The following is an 18,377-nucleotide window of genomic DNA, read 5'->3' as shown; positions in this document are numbered from 1 at the left end:
GGCTGGTACCGCCTGCTGGGAAACATCCCTGCCCCTTCAATGCTACCATTGGCTGATACAGCTATCTATCTTTCTTCACTGTTGGCAAAGTGGAAGAAAACAATTATTGGCTGACAAGGCGAATAAATCGCAAGCTTGGCCCGCCTTCCCTCAACTCTCATTCCTTCCTGACCATTTTGGGAGACCTAAAGAATTTCTCAGCTATTTCTATTGACTGTGGATGCTGTCTGTCACCGCCCAAATAGATGTCACTGTCAATTTGACCGCTTACTCCTCTTTTCATTGGCTCCCTTTTGATCATTCCTATTAGCCAGAACGCTGTCAGGCCCCTCTTCATACCTCACAGCTCTGCCTCCTTCCCCGCCCTTCCGTGGTCGTTCACTCTTCACCCATGTTTATTGGCCAGGAGGTTCAGGTCCCCGCTTTTCTATTGGTTACTTCATTGGTCCCTCCTATTTCCCTTACTCACCCTCTGATTGGTCTTATAGCCGTCTGCCTTCTCCGTTTCCTCTTTCCAGAATACCCACCCCCCTCCCCGCCTCCAACTCCACCCACTCCTCCATCTATTGGCAGGAACCCAGATCCTTCTCTCCTATTATTCGTCCAAGTCCTCTGAGGAGGCGGGAGAAAAAAGGGGCGCGATGGGCCGACCCGCGCGCAGGCGTGGAAAGCAGAGACGCTAGCGGCTCCGCCGGCTCTGCATCGTGTGCGCAAGCGCGGCGTCGGCAGCTCGCCCCTAGCAGGAGGGAGGGGGCGGCGGCGAGAGCGCGCGAGGGGGTGAGAGGGCACGAGCAAGACCCTGGCGCTGGGCGCCCCCAGACCCCTGCCCCGCCTTCGCTCTCCCGGCTGCTTCCCGCGCGCCGCCCCGCCTCCGGCGCGCGCCGAGCCGCGCCCTTCGCCCTCTCCCCTTTCCCTACGGGCGGCTCCGGCGGCCTGAGGGGCGGCGCCTTCTGCGGCCTCCCCGGCGGGGGGGATGTGAGGGGCGGCCCGCGGCTATGGAGACGGGCCGGGCGCCCCTGGTGGCCCCGCCGCGCCGTCATGGTGCCCCCGCGGCCCCATCGCCACCGCCCCGGAGTTCCCGGGCCGGGCCCGTCGTGGTGGTGGCTTCGGGACCGCCAGTGACTACGGCCACTTCGGCCCCTGTCACCCTGGTGGCCCCCGGGGAGGCGCGGCCCGCCTGGGTCCCGGGGCCGGCCCCGATCTTGGCTCCAGAGGTCGCAGGCAGCACGGTGGGGGTGCTTACTTTGGAGGCCTCACCTGAAGCCCCGGAGACGCAGGTACCCCCCGACCCAGAGCTCCCCATGCCGGCTGCAGTAGCAGGAGCCGAGACGTCCGTGGCTTTGGCCTCAGGTGCAGACTCTCCGAAGACGGAGGAGGCTGGAACCTCACCAGCTCCAGGACCAGGAACTTCCACTGGGACCCCCACCAGGACCCCTTCCAGAACGGCACCTGGGGCCCTGACCGCCAAACCCCCGCTTGCCCCTAAGCCAGGAACCACAGTGGCCTCAGGAGTGACTGCACGGGGTGCAGCAGGACAGGTGACAAGTGGACATGGAGGTGCAACAGCAACATCAGCATCAGCAGGACAGGCTCCTGAGGACCCCTCAGGGCCTGGTACAGGCCCTCCGGGGACGTGTGAAGCTCCGGTAGCGGTCGTGACAGTGACCCCAGCTCCAGAGCCTGCTGAAAACTCTCAAGATCTGGGCTCCACGTCCAGCCTGGGACCTGGCATCTCTGGGCCTCGAGGGCAGGCCCCGGACACCCTGAGCTACTTGGACTCTGTGAGCCTAATGTCTGGAACCTTGGAGTCCTTGGCAGATGATGTGAGCTCCATGGGCTCAGACTCGGAGATAAATGGGCTGGCCCTGCGCAAGACGGACAAGTATGGCTTCCTTGGGGGCAGCCAGTACTCGGGCAGCCTGTGAGTACTCAGTGGGCACCCTGCGGGACTACCTGGGGAAACAGGTTGGGGGAGGGGAAATGATACACCTTGGCCTGGCTCTGGCTGTCCAGCCTCCTCTGAAGATCCAGGGGGTGGTTAAAGGGAGCTGTGGCACCTAGAGCATCCTGGGATTTCTGTGACACTGGCATATTCGAGTTTTGGACCCAGGAGTCAGGACAGCTGAGTTTAAGCCTAGACCTTGCTTTGGTGCATTGTGTGTCCTTGAGCTAGTGGTGTCCCGGTTTCTGTGCCTCAGTTTCCTCCTCAGAAGGGTTGAATGAAATGATACCTAAACTCATCCCAGCTCCTTGATTTGAAACTCCAGCTACATACTATATATTATGGAAAGTTACTTGGGCAGGAGGTTTTGGTATTGACCTTTGGTCACTTATGGGCAGAGTCTGGAGGGATGCAGGCATTTTCTCCTTCTGCATAGTGAGGTGGGGAAGTCTGGATGGAGGGGAGACCTTGAAGGCAGGGCCCCTCTGGGAAACAGGACAGTCTGTCTTGTTTTCACTGAAGGAAAGGGGGTGGGGAAAGCCTCTTCCCCATTTCCTCATCTCCCCAGCCCGCCTTACTCTTTCCTAGTTCCTTCCAGGGGCCTGAGTCACTCCTGAAGTGGGGGTGTGATGGCTTCTGTCTTCTTCCTTCTCTCTCTGTATCCTGTCCCATTATTCCTGTGTCCCCTTAACCTGCTGGTCAGTTCACCTACAGTATTGCCTGAGCACACAGGTGCAAGGCCCTGTGCTGCATATTAAGGATAAAGTAATCCTTTCAAAGAGTTCATCTGGAGGTAGAGATGAAAACTTAAACAGTTGGTTTCAATATAATCAGGTTTAGCCCAGAGCTCATCATATGGTTTTGTAAACACCTGGGGAAGGTGCCTCTTACCTCGTTTGGGAATTCAGCTGAAAATGGTCTGAATCATGAAGAATGAATTGGATTTAGTCATGACTGTGGGTTGGGGGTGGGGGAAGGCTTTTGGGAGGGTATTGCAAACAGGATGTATAAGCTAACAAAAATCAGGAAACTTTTGATTAAGCACCAACATTCTTTGTCCAATGAGGGGAAGGTAACTGAAGTTTGACTTTGGTGCTTTCCAACACATATGGGTGCATGTTTGTACTCAGCTTATAGAGGAAGAAACAAAGCAGTGAGTAAATTCTCTCCCTCAAATAATGTAGATCTGTGTGACCAATGGTTCTTTCCAGGCTGTCCTAAGGAATTTGGGCTGAATTAAATTTTAGAGAGTTCTTTTTGTGTGCTAGGCACTGTGCTAGTTGCTCTTTCTCTGCTTTGTAATTTTGTCTTTCCAAAGTCTCTTCTTTCATGCCAGAGAAATCTTTCTCTTGGGGGCAAGGCTAGCTGTGGCACACATTATCTTGAAAGCTCTTCAAGTTTTTCATGGCTCCCTGTCATCTATAGGGTAAAGTTTAAGCTCTTCAGCCTACACATAGGCCCCTTATTGTCCAGCCACGCTAGCCTCTCTGTTCTGATTTCCCACCACTCCTCCTCAGGCACTTTGTGCTGTGGTACTGTTGAACTTCTTGTCATTTGTTTTCAGGCTGTCCTATCTGCTAGCCTTCATTGCCTGCTCATTTCCATTCAATCATGATTTACTTCAGATGTCCTCTCCTGCAGGAAGCCTTCCCTGATATCCACTGCTCCCACTGCAATTACATGCCTCTTGTGTGCATCTTTGTTATTGCATTTCCATATCTCCCCTTAAGGTGTGATGTTCTTGTGGGAAGAAAGGTATCCTCCTCTTCCCAGCTCTTAGTAGAGTTTGGAACTGCATACGATAGAGATTAATGAGAGATGTCCCTGTTTAGGAACTTCTGGAACAAAAGAAACTATAATGAGACCCTTTAACAGTATACTTTATATAAATTTTCTCAATAGTCTCCTCATAACTTTGTAGCTGGTAGCATCCCTTTTTATAGCTGAGGAAGAGACTCAGGTTAAACAGGTTATCATTGCCAAGACTCCCCAGCTTCTAAGTTCTGAGCTTAGGCCTATCTGTTTTCTAAGACTGGAGCTCTTTCTTGTATCTTCTGGTACTGGCTGCTACAAGTAACTGTTTCAAGACAGATGGGCACTTTAGTAAGAAACTCTGACAATGGTGAGCAAACAAGGCAATGAGGACTTTATTTGGGAACCTGGGGAGATTTCAGAGAGGTGGTGGTAGAGGAAATCCCAGGTGGTCCAAGGGATCTCAAGAGTCTGAAAGAATGAAATTCAGGCAGTTGCTCCTAAGGAGACAAAGAAGTACATATCTTGTGTTTTTATTTGATAGATAATAATTGCTATTATTTAGATTCTTGCTGTGTGTTATTTCATATAACCTTTCAACAAACTCCTTCAGGTAGATACTGTTATTCTCTCTACCTTATAAATGAGGAAATTGAGGCTTATAAAAATTAAGTGACTTGCCCAAGGTCACACAATGAATAAGTGGTAAAGCTATGCAAAATGTGACTTAAATATTCTATACTTGTTCCTCAAATTTTGACCTGCCAAAAATGGGTAGGCTTTGAACATGACCTCTGTATAGAGATCCTATAGGGAAGCAATCCCTATTAATATGACTAGGGCCTTGGATGGCCAAATGACCAAACATTCTGATTTTAGTAGCTCACAAGAAGTCCATTTTATCATTTGAGCTTAGTAAGGTGACCGGCTCAATTCTCCCAGTAGCTCAGGTTTTATACTATTGTTACTGACCCCTTCCATGCTCCCCTACCCCATCCTGCAGAGAGAGCTCCATTCCTGTGGATGTGGCTCGGCAGCGGGAGCTCAAATGGCTGGAGATGTTCAATAACTGGGATAAGTGGCTGTCACGGCGTTTCCAGAAGGTTTGAGAGGGTTGTGTGGTGGGCTGGGTAACATATAAGGGTTGGGGAGGGCATGTGTTCCTTGGAAGCTCAGGAAACTGATAATATGTGCCCCCTGGACCACATTGGGGATAGGTAGTACGTGGGCCCTGGGGGTAAGAAGAACTTTAAGTAGAAGGTCAGGCCTTAAGTAGAAGGTCAGGCCAGGTCCAGTGGAGTAAAATCTGACATTTGGAGGACTGTCTCAGGGAGTCTGAGGAAATGCTGGGGAAAGCTCGGGGGCTGTGCCAGCCTCTGAAGCTATCCCCCTGGCTGCCACTGTGCCTTAGGTCAAACTGCGCTGCCGGAAGGGGATCCCCTCCTCCCTCAGAGCCAAGGCCTGGCAATACCTGTCTAATAGCAAGGAACTCCTGGAGCAGAACCCGGGCAAATTTGAGGTGCGTGCAGCTCCAGGGTATGGGGACATGTGGCTATGCAAGGTGTGTCAGCTCCTCCAGATCCTGAGATAATCCCTGCTGTCCCACTACAGGAGCTGGAACGGGCCCCTGGGGACCCCAAGTGGCTGGATGTGATTGAGAAAGACCTGCACCGCCAGTTCCCTTTCCATGAGATGTTTGCTGCTCGAGGGGGGCATGGGTAAGGAGGCCTGACTATGTGGATCAGTCAACAAATATTCGTTGAAGGATCCAGGTAGATATAAGACTGGATTGAAAGCAGTTCTTGCCCTCCAGGACTTATAGAAGAGTCATCTTTAATGTTTTGGGTGTCAGGTCACGTTAAAGGAAGTCTCTCCTCCAGGAGGGAGACTCTAGTCTGATGTTGTTGTGTATTTGTGTGTGTGCACATCAAGGGCACATTGAAGAGGTTGCATTGAGCTTGGTTTTGAAGGATAGATGGGAAATGTGAGGTGGGGGTTTCCTGCTTGGGGGGTTGTGTCAGTTGTGTCTGGGCAGTGGGATTGGGTAGAACTGAGGCTGAAAAAGAAGTTTACGGCCAGATCATCAACAGCCAAGTTCTTAGTATTAGGCCAGAGCACTTGGATATTTGTTCTGTGGGCTAATCTTCCTCAAGATGATATGTATGCGCTCCCTAGTAGTATGCAAGAGATGCAAGAGATTCTCAGATGAACTTTTTTTTTTATCAATAAGTACATCTTTTTTTTTTTTTTTCCTCTTTGAGGTTAGAACCCAGGGGTGCTTAACCACTGAGCTGTATCCCCAGTCCTTTTTGAGACAGGGTCTCGTTAAATTGCTGAGGCAGGCCTTGAACTTGTGATCCTCCTGCCACAGCTTTCCGAGTTGCTGGGGTTACAGGCACGTGCCACCACACCTGGCTATAGGTCATCTTTTAACAATACCTATTGAGTTAAAACAAGCGAACAATACTTATTGTACTGTTCTAATCATAAAGGATGGAGGTGAACAAAAAGGCAAAAACTCTGGTCCTCATGGGGTATGTTTGTTCTAGTGGGAATGGGCACTATATCAGAAAAAGAAGGAAAGTGTACTATATGTGAAGTGGTGGTATTAAAGAGGAATTTAAAGCAAGAAAGGAGAATAGAGAATGTGAGTGGAGATGGGGTTACAAAAGTGATCACATCTGACTTAAATGTTTTAAGAGGATCATTCTGGTTGCTGTGTTGAGAACAGACCATACAGAGACAAGGGCAAAACCAGACCATCCAGGAGGGATGATGATAGATAGGATGGTAGCAATGAAAGTAAAGAGGACAAGTAGTTGGATTCTGGATCTATTTTGAAGGTAGAATCAAAAGGATTTGTTAATGGTTAAATGTGATGTGTGAGAGAGGAGTTAAGGGTACTCACTTGGTTTTTGGCCTGAGAGACTCCAAGAATGAAGCTGCTATTGACTAGCATGGATGGGGAAAACTGGAGGAAACATAGGTTTGGGGGCATATTAGGAGCTCAGTTTTGGAATGTTAATTTTAAAATACTCATTGGACACCCAGATGGAGTTTTAAATTGGATCTATAATCTATACAAGTCTGGATTTCAGGGGAGAAGTTTATTTATTTATTGGTACTGGGGTGCTTAACCAATGCCCTTTTTTATATTTAATTTAGAGACAGGGTCTTGTTGAGTTGCTTAGGGCCTTGCTAAATTGCTGAGGCTGGCTTTGAACTTGCAATCCTCCTGCCTCAGCCTCCCAAGCTGCTGGGATTACAGGTGTAGGCCACCATGCCCAGCCTCAGAGGAGAAGTTTAAACTGGAGATAAATTGGAAATTGAGAGTATCACCTTATGGAGAGGGACTGGCTCTTACCCATGGGATTGGATGAGGTCACCAAGGCTGCAAGTGTAGATGCAAAAGGATATGGTCCAAGAATTGAGCTCAGAAGCTACAGTGTTTTTGAAAATGGAAAGATGAGAAAGAAGCAGTAAAGGAGACTGGAACATGAAGCTAGAGAGGCAGGAAGAAAACTGGGAAAGTGTGATTCTTGGAAGCAAAGTGAAGAAGGGTTTCAAGGATCTGCTGTGAGAATGCTGCTGAGGGGTCAAGTAAGTCAAGCCTAAAAATTGACCTATCCAGGTCATTAATACTATATAGGTCATTAGTGACTTGATAGAAGCAGTTTTTCATGCAGCAGTGGATAAAAGCCTGCAGAGAGGATTAGGGGTGGGAGGTGGGAATTGAAGACAGTCTGTCTTACTGACTAGGTAAGGAAAAAAAAAAAGTGTGCTATTAGGAGGGACAGTGTGGTCAAGGGACAGTTTTTAAACAAGTAGAAATAATAGCATGTTGGGAATGGTTCAGTAGTGAGAGAAAAATTGATGATGCAGGAGAGATGGCAGTGTTGCTGGATTGATGGCTTGTGTAGGCGAATGGGGGTGGGATCCAGAACCCAACTGGAAAGGCTGTGCTTGGCCAGGATCACAGACAATTTACCCATAGCAACAGGGGAGAAGGCAGGGACACAGAAGCAGGCAGGTGGGTGGGTATAGAGTGGGAGCTTGTGGAAGTTCTGTGTTTATTTTAATATGTATTAGGTAAAATATCCATATCAAACTTGTCATTTCATGGTTGCTTTTGCAAAGTAGAGAAAAAATATTAAATAGTAGGAGTGCTATGCAGATAAGACAAATGTTATACATGAATGACTGGATTTGGGACAAAGATATTATAGGCAGTGTTAGGTCTATGTGTGAGACTGGAGGCAGTGAGAGGATCTGGGAGGTTGTTACGTTTTTCTGGGCAAGAGATGGAGGCCTAGGCTGGAAGTGGCTGTGGAGGTGGAGGGAGAGAGAGAGAACAGACATGAATGGAATTCAGGATGTAGCATTGCTCGGACTTGGTGACTTAGCCATAGGGAATAAGGAAGACTCTTTTCTGATGTAGCAGTGAGGGGATGGAATTCCCAGATACAAAGGGGCATCTGTAAGGAAGTGGAGCAGGTATAGGATAGAGATATTTTTTGATGCAGAAACAAGAGAAAGTTCTGAGGCACACTTAGCTTCCAGGCCTGCACCAAGAACCAGGACCTACTGGGTGTGCAGAGGAGAGTTGATGACATCCAGTGTGATGGGATAAGGCAGGCCTTGCTTCAAGAGAGCTCCTGTTCTGGGGTGATAAAAAACATTCAGATAGCGCTAGAGGAAGGCTGATTCTGTGGATGTTGAATGCTTCCTGGAGAAAATGACCTTGAAAATTGGTTGGTGGCAGATGGAGAGAACACAGCCTGTGCTGGGGAATCAGTAGAGAACATGTAGGGTGTGCAGCTGAGGGTGGAAGGCTGGTGCCTAGAATGTTGATTGTGGGCTGAAGCTTTGGTTTAAGCTTGTTAGGCAGGGCCTGGAAGGTGGATAGAGGAATGTGGTGGTAAAGCTCTAAGGTTCATCTGGAACTGGATGTAGGAGAGGTCTGGGCTGGGATTGTTGGGAGTAGGTTTGGTTTTGGACAGAGCTTCCGACTCCTGCAGCTGCCATCCTCTGCAATCCCCACAGGCAACAGGACCTGTACCGAATTCTGAAGGCCTACACCATCTACCGGCCTGATGAGGGCTACTGCCAGGCCCAGGCCCCAGTGGCTGCAGTGCTGCTCATGCACATGCCTGCTGAGGTCAGCACAGTGGTCCTGGTTGGGTGGTGGGAGGATCTTGGCCTATAGTGGTAATGGGGGAGCTGCCTACTCCATGCCTCTCAGGCCCCACTCCTCCCTCCTTATTTTTGCCCTTCTCAGCAAGCGTTTTGGTGCCTGGTGCAGATCTGTGACAAGTATCTTCCTGGTTACTACAGTGCAGGGCTGGTGAGTTTCTGGAGGCTGGGTGCATCAGGGCTGTCACTTTTCCTTAAGGCTGCAGGGAGCTCCTTGCCCTTCCACACCCTGGCCCTTCTATCCCTTTCCTCTGGGCCTCTTACCACTGAGATGAGGATCCCCTGTCAGGGTTGATTCTACTTCAAGGGTGCCATAGCAGGCTGGACTTCTTCTCATGGCTCTTCCCACCTCTAGGAGGCCATTCAGCTGGATGGAGAAATCTTTTTTGCACTCTTGCGCCGGGCTTCCCCACTGGCACATCGGCACCTACGGCGACAGCGCATTGACCCCGTGCTCTACATGACAGAATGGTTCATGTGCATCTTTGCCCGCACCCTGCCTTGGGCTTCAGTGCTTCGCGTCTGGGACATGTTTTTCTGTGAAGGTACTTCCATGGCCATCCAAGCTTATGAGGGAACTGGGGTTTGCATGGTGGCTACCAGATGGTCCTGTTACATTTCTGGCAGACCATTGACAAAAGGAACTTATTGCCCCAGCCTGGAAAAACAGGCCTGGTCTTGGTTAAGTTACCAACCTAGAGCCTGCTCTCCCTCCCAGGAATATAATACCCATTGCAACTCATTTCCCTTCTTGGAACCTCAATTTTCTCATCTATAAGGTTGACAGTAGACAGAGATAGGGTCTGTAAGTCCCTCATAATTGAGACAGGCTGAGATCCCAGGCCTGGATCCCCCATGTTCTCCTCTCTGATCTTGCAGGTGTTAAGATCATCTTCCGGGTGGCCCTGGTCTTGCTGCGACACACACTAGGCTCAGTGGAGAAGCTGCGTTCTTGCCAAGGCATGTATGAAACCATGGAGCAACTGCGCAACCTGCCCCAACAGTGCATGCAAGAGGACTTCTTGGTACACGAGGTAGGAATTGAGCCTCAGCACACCCCTACCTGCTTGAGCACATTCCCATGATCTTCATTATGGTACCCATTTCCTCTTTGTTTAGGTAACCAACCTCCCAGTGACGGAAGCACTAATTGAGCGAGAAAATGCAGCCCAGCTGAAGAAGTGGAGGGAAACACGGGGAGAGCTACAATATCGGCCTTCACGGAGACTACATGGCTCCCGGGCCATCCATGAAGAGCGAAGGCGGCAACAGCCACCCTTGGGCCCCTCCTCCAGCCTACTCAGTCTCCCCGGCCTCAAGAGCCGAGGCTCCCGGGCAGCTGGAGGGGTCCCCTCCCCACCCCCTCCTGCCCGCAGGGCCAGTGCTGGGCCTGCCCCAGGGCCAGTTGTCACTGCCGAGGGACTGCATCCATCCCTTCCCTCACCTACTGGCAACAGCACCCCTCTGGGTCCCAGCAAGGAAACCAGGCGGCAGGAGAAGGAGCGGCAGAAACAGGAGAAAGAGCGGGAGAAGGAGCGGCAGAGACAGGAGAAAGAGCGGGAGAAGCAGGAGAAGGAGAGGCAGAAGTGGGAAAAAGAGCAGGAGAAAGAACAGCAGAAGCAGGAGAAGGAGAGGCAGAAACAGGAGAAGGAGCAACAGAAACAGGAGAAGGAAAGGCAGAAGCAAGAGAAGAAGGGCCAAGGCCGGAAGATTTCACTGCGTCGAAAGGCAGATGGGCCCCCAGCACCCCAGGATGGTGGGGACAGGTCCTCAGTAGCTGAAGCCCGGCAGGATGCTTACTTCTGACCTCTGCCTGGGGCTGGACTGCATGGCCCCTCTCTTTTCCCCTCAGCCAAGAGAAGGACTGGCCTGGGGTGCTCCCCAAGCCCCTCAGCAGGTGTCCCTCTTTATGAGGAAAGTGGCTTGACTTCCCATCTCCTTGCCAGCTGCTGATACCTACATAGCCAGGACAGCCACAGTGCATGGGGCAGCTGTGACCAAGTCTGGAGACTCTTGCCTCCAGTTAGACCCAGCTGGGGTCTCTGTCACTCCTGCCAGTTCCCTCTGAGGTCCCCTCCCAGGTGCTGTCCTGATTGGCCTCCAGTCACCACAGGGTGATTCTTGGCAATAGCAGTTGGCAGTCTGCAGATTCTTACACTCCAGTGGCTCCCTTTACTCATGAGGTGGAGCTGGGTTCCTTTTCCCTTCTTTGGCCCTGCCTGTCTCCCCCACTTCCTTTCTGGGGGCCAAGACTCTCCTCATTCTACTTCTGAACATCTCTGTGTTGTAATTATGTACAGAGGACCGGGTTGGCCCAGGATGGGGGGTGCCCGCTCTGTCTTTTGTCTTTCAGTTCTCCTGCACTCCAATTTATTTAAGGGGACATGCACTGAAATAGGAAATGTCCCCCACTTCCCCTCCCATGCTCATTCTGCTCTCCTCCCTTACCCACCTTGCTTTATATTCTCAGGCCTCTGCTTTGTCTCACCAGGATCCCCCCACTCCTTCATCTTGTTCCCTTCCAACCCTCAAGCTCTTGAGTAAGGGGTCTTCCCTTGAGCTCCAAGGGGTGGAATCCAATGTTTACATTCTCTTCTGTCTCATCTCCCATCCCTTGCGACGCTTTGAGGAACCGGAAAAAGAACCTGCTGTTGTACCTGGGCCTGTGTCCCGCCTTGTTATTTGATGAAGGGGTTTGGGGGATAAGAATTAGGGAGGAAGGAGAGAGCCATGACCTGGGTCTCTGCTGAAGCAGTCTGCTGACCTTTGGTCCATCATTCAGTCACTGATCAACAAACACTGGTTAAGCTCCTGCTCCAGATTTGTTTGGGCTCTACTGCCTCCTTTGTCACTGGCCTGGAGCCCTCTATGCACTGCCTTCAGCATCCGTATCTCCTTCCCAAAGCGCTCGTGCAATTCCTGGAAGCAGGAGGGGGCACTGAGAGTAGCTACAAAGTCACGGTTCTTTAGGGGTGAGTTGGGTTTTTGGCCAGCTGCCTGGCACAACTCCCGATACTGGGCTTCCAACAGGGATAGCAGCCCATCCAGTCGCCTCCAGCTCACCCCAGCCAGGGCACAGAGCCAAGCCTCCAGCTCTTCCTGGTTTTCTGCTGCTAGCTTGTAGGCCCGCCCACATGCACTCTGTATCCCTGGGGTGAGTATGGTAAAGGCATAGGGTTCAGTGGCCTTAAGGCATGGCTGCACTTGGCAGTTCTCCAACAGGATAAGGCCCAGTGGTGTGTGGTCTCCCTGGTGTTCCAGGTAGAAAAGGAGGTTTCCCCGGAGGATAAACCAGCGGCGTTGGTAGCTGGTGTTTCGGGCTCCTTTCTTTAGCAAGATGCCCTCCTGGTCTGGTGCCTGTGTTCTGAACTCATGGAAGAAACTGAGCACAGATTTTCGGTGTAGTTTCATGGTGATCCAAAACGGAGAAAACCCTGGGGAGAGAGAAGTGGTCCACCTGGTTTGCCTGGAGGGAGCCTCATGCTGCTTTCTAGTTGCAGAAGGCTCTGCCCGGACAATCTAGGTCTAGGGAGATTGAGGCTCCGTCCTCAATAGCAACAGGTGTAGTCCTGACAAGATCCCTCCCACCTCTTCTTGGGGCCAGATTCCAATCACCTGGGCAGATGTGACCAGGCCTTGTTAGCTAAGGGGTGGGATGAGCTTCTTCCTGCAGCTGTAGTTACTGGGAACTGAACCCAAGGCACTCTATCACGGAGCTACATCCCTTTTTTTTTTTTTTTTTTTTTTTTTTTTGAGACAAGGTCTCGCTAATTTGCCCAGGCTGGTCTTCAACTTGTAATCCTGCTTCAGCCTCCAGCGTCGCTGGAATTACAGGCTTGCTCTTAACAACTGTTGTCCTTTTCTAGGCGTACCTGAGAGGAGAGCAACGGGGACTTCTGTCCAGGGATGGGGCACCGGTGCCAATGCCACCTCTCCTATGATGGCTCTTTCACCTAAGAAACCAGGAACTGGCCCAAGGAATAGGGGTGGGGCAAAAGACTTCCCCTGGGTCCTAGAGGGAGCTAGGTTCATAAAGTACCCCAAAGGTCATTAAAGCCCCGCAGGTGGGCTATTAGGTGAGCAGGGCTTCCGCTCGGACAAAAGCAAGGCCGCGGCTTTCAGACTATGAGAAGACTGACAGCTGGATGTTAGGAGTGGGAAGCCAGAGTATCTAATGAAATGGTGAGGGGCGCAGAGTCCTGGGGGAAGGGCGACTCGAACTGTGCCTGCAAAAATTTAAACTGGAGCAGGAACTCACTGTCCTTGCTCGGACTCTTGTCCTCCATCCAGACCCTAGGCGCCCCTGTAAGTAGAATGCGCTCTACGTTCTCTCCAGAGCCTCTCCTGTTGTAAGAGGGAACCAAAGTCTCTTCCGGTCGTCCCTCGTGCCGGGTCACGGTTTAGGCGTTCTTATATCCACTGTTCTGGTCTTTACAGCCACGCGGATTACGTCACTTCTGGCGGGGAAGACAGCGAGGGTGTCTTCCCTCACTCACCGCGCACTTCCGCCCGCTCTTGCAGTTAATCCACTGACTGGAGTGAAGCCACTTCCGGCCTCCTCGGGCGCCTTCCGCAGTCCTCTTCCGGGTGATAGAGGCCGATACCCCGGATGTATCCCTGGCCAAAGCATCTTTCCTTTTTTTCCTTTTTCTCCTGGATTCCCAGGTGAGCGCGAGCGGGTGAGACTGCCTGAATCCCTATGGCTCTTCCGGCCGACTAGTTTTTGGTGGGGGAGTCGCCGCGTGGAGTTCAGCGAGAGGAGAAACGGGGCGAGTAGGGCGCCAGGTCCTGGGCCCGCCCGGGCTCTGTGGACGCTGCGGGTGTGGGGACCGGGTGTCACCAGACAGTCGAGCCGGGTCGCGCTAGACTGATATGGGGATGATGACGTGGGGAGCCTGGCTCCTTTCATCCGGCATGGGGGACCCCATAGGGTCCACAGGGGCATCCTTAGCGCTTCCGTCCTTCTGTTTCTGCCTCACTAACTCTTTCAGAAGCCAAACCAAATTTCAAGGGGACGTCCTGGCTGCCAGCTCCCTTTCAACTCTTGATTCTGTACTTGCTCCCCTCCCAAACCCGACTTGGCATATGCCATTGAAAATTTTTTTTTTTTTTTTTTTTTTGCGCGGGGGGCCGACTCGCGCTGAGCTCCCCCCCCCCCCCCCCAGGTCCCTTACTTTCATATCCTTTCCTTTGGCTCAGCTGGACAAAGGTCCTTCTGCCCAATCATGCCAAAGAGGAAAGTGACCTTCCAGGGCGTGGGCGATGAGGATGAGGAGGATGAAATCAGTGTTCCCAAGAAGAAGGTGAGGTGACCAGACTCTTGTGTTGTGGGGAGGTATGAAGGGAAAAGAGGAACTAAAAGCCTGAAGAGAAAGAACTGGGGAGTGAGAAATGTCAAAAAAAAAAAAAAAAGTTTTTCCACATTCTTGAGGAATAGGTTTGGAAAATATTCAGCTTGGAACCATATCCTGGAGTATATGGGTAATTAGCCAGTAATCTGCATTTCTAACTTGCTGATTCTTGCTTACAGCTAGTGGACCCTGTGGCTGGGGCAGGGGGTCCTGGGAGCCGCTTCAAAGGCAAACACTCCTTGGACAGTGATGAGGAAGACGATGATGAAGAGGGATCCAGCAAATATGACATTCTGGCCTCCGAGGATGTAGAAGGTGAGCTATATCCAAGAATTGATTGTGTTAAAAAAAAAAAATTGACTCTATTGGAGGGACAAGTAGGGGCTTTTGGAGTGTGGAGCAAAGGGTGCTCCTGTCTTTTACACACATAGCATAGAGCAATTGTATCTTTGGTCCAGGTCAGGAAGCAGCCACTCTCCCCAGTGAAGGAGGTGTGCGGATCACACCTTTCAACCTGCAGGAAGAGATGGAGGAAGGCCATTTTGATGCTGATGGCAATTACTTCTTGAACCGGGATGCTCAGATCCGTGACAGCTGGCTGGACAACATTGACTGGGTGTGGCCTAGGGGCTGGCATGGCTGAGGCCTGGGGGTGGCAAGTCCTGGGCCTAAGCCCCCAGTGGCAGTTGGTGGGTAATAATTTCTATTACAGGTGAAAATCAGGGAGCGGCCACCTGATCAGCGCCAGGCCTCAGACTCAGAGGAGGAGGATGGCCTGGGACAAACACCAATGAGTGCCCAAGCCCTCCTGGAGGGACTTTTGGAGCTTCTCTTGCCAAGAGAGACAGTGGCTGGGGCACTCAGGCGTCTGGGGGCCCGAGGAGGAGGCAAAGGGGGCAGCAAGGGGCCTGGGAGGCCCAGTTCCCCCCAGCGCCTAGACCGGCTCTCTGGGTTGGCCGACCAGATGGTGGCCCGAGGCAACCTTGGTGTATACCAGGAAACAAGGGAGCGATTGGCTATGCGTCTAAAGGGGTTGGGGTGCCGGACTCAGGGACCCCATGACCCCACACCTACACCCTCCCTGGACATGTTTGCTGAGGAAGTAACAGAGGGAGAGCTCGAGACCCCGACCCCTACCCAGAAAGGAGGTGAGCTTGAAGGGCAGAGGAGGGGTATTGTGGGCAGGAGGCAGGGCACTTGAGGCCCAAATGGCTTTGCCTGTTATTTTAGAAGCAGAATCACCAGGAGATGGTCTGGTGGATGTGATGTGGGAATATAAGTGGGAGAACACAGGAGATGCCGAGCTATATGGGCCTTTTACTAGTGCCCAGATGCAGGTAAGCCCCTCCTACCTCCTTCTGCCTTGTCCCTCCCTTCCCTGACTCCTGTCAGCATTCTCCAGTTCTGTCCTCTCTTCCTGCAGACCTGGGTGAATGAAGGCTACTTCCCGGATGGTGTTTATTGTCGGAAGCTGGACCCCCCTGGTGGTCAGTTCTATAACTCCAAACGCATTGACTTTGACCTCTACACCTGAGCCTGCTGAGGGCCAATTTGGTGGTCCCTTCTTTCCTGGACTTGGTGGAGGTGGCCCAGCTGCCTCAAGCAGTGAGGATATTGAAGGCTGCTTTTCAGTTTCCCTTTCCCAATAAAAGTGTTGAGTGTGCATTAGGGCCTTGGCTGTGCTAATGGCCAAAAGCCAGGGGCCTTTTCCATAGCCTCCTTGGCCTTGCTTCAGTCCTTGAGTGTTTCCTTCCGTGAAGTTCCTCCTTGGAAGTTTCTGATATCTTAGACCACCTCACCTTTGTTTACCACCCTCAGTGGCAGAACTGGTACCTCAGGTGTCCTGTGGCCTACCCAGACTCTGCTCACCATGTAAGAATCTCTCACACTCTATTCTCCGGTCTTTTCTGGGGAGTCTTGTTCTGCTGTTTTTAGGTCTTTGACTTTCAGGACCTCAGATTCTCTGTCCTTACATCTCCCAGGTTATAGAGCCCCAGAACCAGAGATTTTAGGGCTGGAGGGGTGGGAATATCTGGAAGACTTTGGAACCGTATTGAAGGTGAGCAGGAAGTCTTACACACTGTCTTCCCACTTAATCTTCTTAGATGTCAGACAGAAGTGGGATGGGTAGGTCAGGATCATCCAGAGTCCCACAGAGGTAAGCACCAATACCTTTCCTAATCTGATTCCTCTATTTTTTGTAGCAGTTCTCACTGCACTTGGGTGAAGTGTGAACTGTGTACTGTGTGACGCTTATATGGCCTTTCAGGTTCACCTGGGCCAGTCATGCTTTATAAAGTCACAGAGAGGGGCAACAGCTTACTGGAAGTCATACAGTGAATCAGAAAGCTGGCCTAGACCCAATGGGCTTCTTTCCCAGACCTTTCTTGGCACAAAGCCTTTTTTGCTTGGCCTTTGAGACTCTATAGCTTACATTTCCTGGGCTCCCACATATGTCTTGCCCGGGACTAGTACTTAGAGAAAACAGATAACTGGGCTGGTGGGAGGAGACAGGTATCACTCTACTGCCTGGATATAATGACCTCACCCCCACCAGTGCTGCCTTATACCTCACCTCACTTGAACCAACTTAGATTGATTTTCCATTTTTCCACCTTGGCTGCCCATTGGAATTTATTGGGGAGTTGTAAAACACTTCTCCTCCAGATACTGATTGAGATGGCCTGTAGCCTAGGTGATTGGTCTTTTAGAAGTTTTCATTCAGCTGATAACCACCAGGCCTGACTCCTTGACTGAGGCATACTTGGAGAGAGGCCAGTTCCTCCACCCTGATGGGGCAGCAGAGCTGAGCATTGTGTGGCTCTGATGGAGTCTGTTAATTGCAAGGGATCTGAGCACAGGATAAAAAGCCCCAGGGTAGCAAGAACCTGGCTAAGAGTTAGAAAAGATAGGGGCCAGACTGGATGGGGATACTGGCTTTCCTCTGCCCATGAGGCTGGGGCATTGAACTCAGGGCCACATTACTAGGCACATGCTCTGCCACTGAGCTACACCCACAGTCCATTTAATATTCTCTCAAGCCCTCCAACTTGTACTATAAGGCCTCCTCCAGTGTCAGCTGAGATCAGAATTTCCTTGGCTCCAAGAAACCATTGGCAGTAGGATATTTTGAGTGTCAATAAGAAAGAAAAGATGCCAGTTACAGTTGTGTCATTGATTAAAAGGTAATTGATTTAAAAAATCTTCAGAAGTGAAAAGCAGGTCTCTTAAACTGTAAGAAATAGTATTCTCCTTTACAGGCCAATGGCTCCTAAGAGGTGCCTAGTCAGTATTTGATGAATATGTGGAGGCTAAGGGCAATTCTCTCTGGATGTCTGTAGGCACCTCAGACTCCAGCTATCCAAAATTGACGTCACCTTCCCCTTATAGCCTCCTGAATCCACCTCACTGATGTGAATTGGGCAGAATAATGGCCCCCAAAGTTAACTGTGTCCTCAACTCCAGAACCTGTGAATGTTACCTTACATGGCAAAGGGACTTGGACATGTGATAAAGTTAATTTGGAGAAGAGAGATTACCCTGAATCATTGAGGTAAGCCCAATGTAATCACAGTGGAATTTATGAGTAAAAGAGGGAAGTCATGAGGGTCAGCAAGAGAGAGGGGAGGACTTCATGCCACTGGCTGCAGAGATGGAAGAAAGGGCCATTTGTCAAGGGATGCAGGTGTCATGGAGAAGCTGGGAAAAGCAGAAAACATTCTTCTCTAGAACTTCCACCAAGAAATGCAGCCCCCTGACATGACATTAGCCCTGTGAAAACCACTCTGGACTTCTGACCTCTAGAACTGTAAGAATAAATTGGTGTTGTTTTAAGCCTCTGAGTTTGTGGTCAGTTGATACAGCCCCAGTAGGAAATGAACATGCACCCACCCAGCTGTATGCCTCTCCTGGGAAGCCATCTAATAGAGTTTTCCCTGTGGCCCCATACAACTCTGTTAGCATTTAGGATTGGGAAAGCTTCTTGCCATGTGGGCCTTGTATCCCAAGGTGCACACTGAGCACCCCTTTGCTTTAAACAAAAATGTGTGTGTGTATGTGTGTAATTAATTAAGGTATATAGCTAGTTAATGGCTATAATTTTATTTATTTATTTTTACTTACTTTGGTACCTGGGATTG

At 50.8% G+C, this 18,377-nt stretch overlaps 3 protein-coding genes across 4 annotated transcripts; 2 read left to right on the top strand and 1 right to left on the bottom strand.

Moving 5' to 3' along the window:
- The first annotated feature begins 564 nt into the window (after positions 1-564).
- On the top strand, positions 565-11,548 carry Tbc1d10b (TBC1 domain family member 10B). The gene is made up of 9 exons (XM_026400471.2): positions 565-1,921; positions 4,698-4,797; positions 5,106-5,213; positions 5,306-5,412; positions 8,738-8,852; positions 8,973-9,038; positions 9,243-9,432; positions 9,767-9,921; positions 10,007-11,548. The coding sequence occupies exons 1-9, from the start codon at positions 996-998 to the stop codon at positions 10,691-10,693; spliced, it is 2,454 nt and encodes an 817-aa protein (XP_026256256.1). The 5' UTR covers positions 565-995; the 3' UTR covers positions 10,694-11,548.
- A 61-nt stretch (positions 11,549-11,609) lies between these two features.
- Positions 11,610-13,351, bottom strand: LOC113190923 (sesquipedalian-1-like). Of its 2 annotated transcripts, none has more exons than XR_013344364.1 (2): positions 12,760-13,351; positions 11,610-12,321 (listed from the first exon to the last, which is right to left on the bottom strand). XR_013344364.1 is itself a non-coding variant. In XM_026400474.2 (2 exons), exons 1-2 carry the CDS (start codon positions 13,171-13,173, stop codon positions 11,666-11,668), a joined length of 684 nt encoding a protein of 227 aa, XP_026256259.1. In that variant the 5' UTR covers positions 13,174-13,351; the 3' UTR covers positions 11,610-11,665. The 2 variants fall into 2 exon arrangements, 1 of the variants encoding a protein (XP_026256259.1); XM_026400474.2 differs by having other exon boundaries at positions 13,146-13,351.
- A 113-nt stretch (positions 13,352-13,464) lies between these two features.
- Positions 13,465-18,060, top strand: Cd2bp2 (CD2 cytoplasmic tail binding protein 2). The gene is made up of 7 exons (XM_026400473.2): positions 13,465-13,552; positions 14,087-14,190; positions 14,418-14,553; positions 14,697-14,854; positions 14,951-15,386; positions 15,469-15,575; positions 15,662-18,060. Exons 2-7 carry the CDS (start codon positions 14,113-14,115, stop codon positions 15,770-15,772), a joined length of 1,026 nt encoding a protein of 341 aa, XP_026256258.1. The 5' UTR covers positions 13,465-13,552; positions 14,087-14,112; the 3' UTR covers positions 15,773-18,060.
- The last annotated feature ends 317 nt before the right edge of the window (positions 18,061-18,377 follow it).

The sequence above is a fragment of the Urocitellus parryii genome, chromosome 9 (genome assembly GCF_045843805.1).
Source record: "Urocitellus parryii isolate mUroPar1 chromosome 9, mUroPar1.hap1, whole genome shotgun sequence".
Classification (NCBI taxonomy): domain Eukaryota; kingdom Metazoa; phylum Chordata; class Mammalia; order Rodentia; family Sciuridae; genus Urocitellus; species Urocitellus parryii.
Note: the sequence above shows the minus strand (reverse complement) of the source record. Positions and strands in the feature narration are given on the sequence as shown.

Bases quoted from the DNA above. Each gene is read 5' to 3' on its own strand.
- Tbc1d10b (XM_026400471.2), top strand. From the start codon at position 996: ATGGAGACGGGCCGGGCGCCCCTGGTGGCCCCGCCGCGCCGTCATGGT. The intron at 1,922-4,697 runs GTGAGTACTCAG...CCCATCCTGCAG, and splicing joins AGCCAGTACTCGGGCAGCCT to AGAGAGCTCCATTCCTGTGG. The intron at 4,798-5,105 runs GTTTGAGAGGGT...ACTGTGCCTTAG, and splicing joins TGTCACGGCGTTTCCAGAAG to GTCAAACTGCGCTGCCGGAA.
- LOC113190923 (XM_026400474.2), bottom strand. From the start codon at position 13,173: ATGGAGGACAAGAGTCCGAGCAAGGACA. The intron at 12,322-13,145 runs GTGAGTTCCTGC...CTCTCTCCCCAG, and splicing joins CAAGAGTCCGAGCAAGGACA to GGTTTTCTCCGTTTTGGATC.
- Cd2bp2 (XM_026400473.2), top strand. From the start codon at position 14,113: ATGCCAAAGAGGAAAGTGACCTTCCAGGGCGTGGGCGATGAGGATGAG. The intron at 14,191-14,417 runs GTGAGGTGACCA...TCTTGCTTACAG, and splicing joins TCAGTGTTCCCAAGAAGAAG to CTAGTGGACCCTGTGGCTGG. The intron at 14,855-14,950 runs GTGTGGCCTAGG...TTTCTATTACAG, and splicing joins GGCTGGACAACATTGACTGG to GTGAAAATCAGGGAGCGGCC.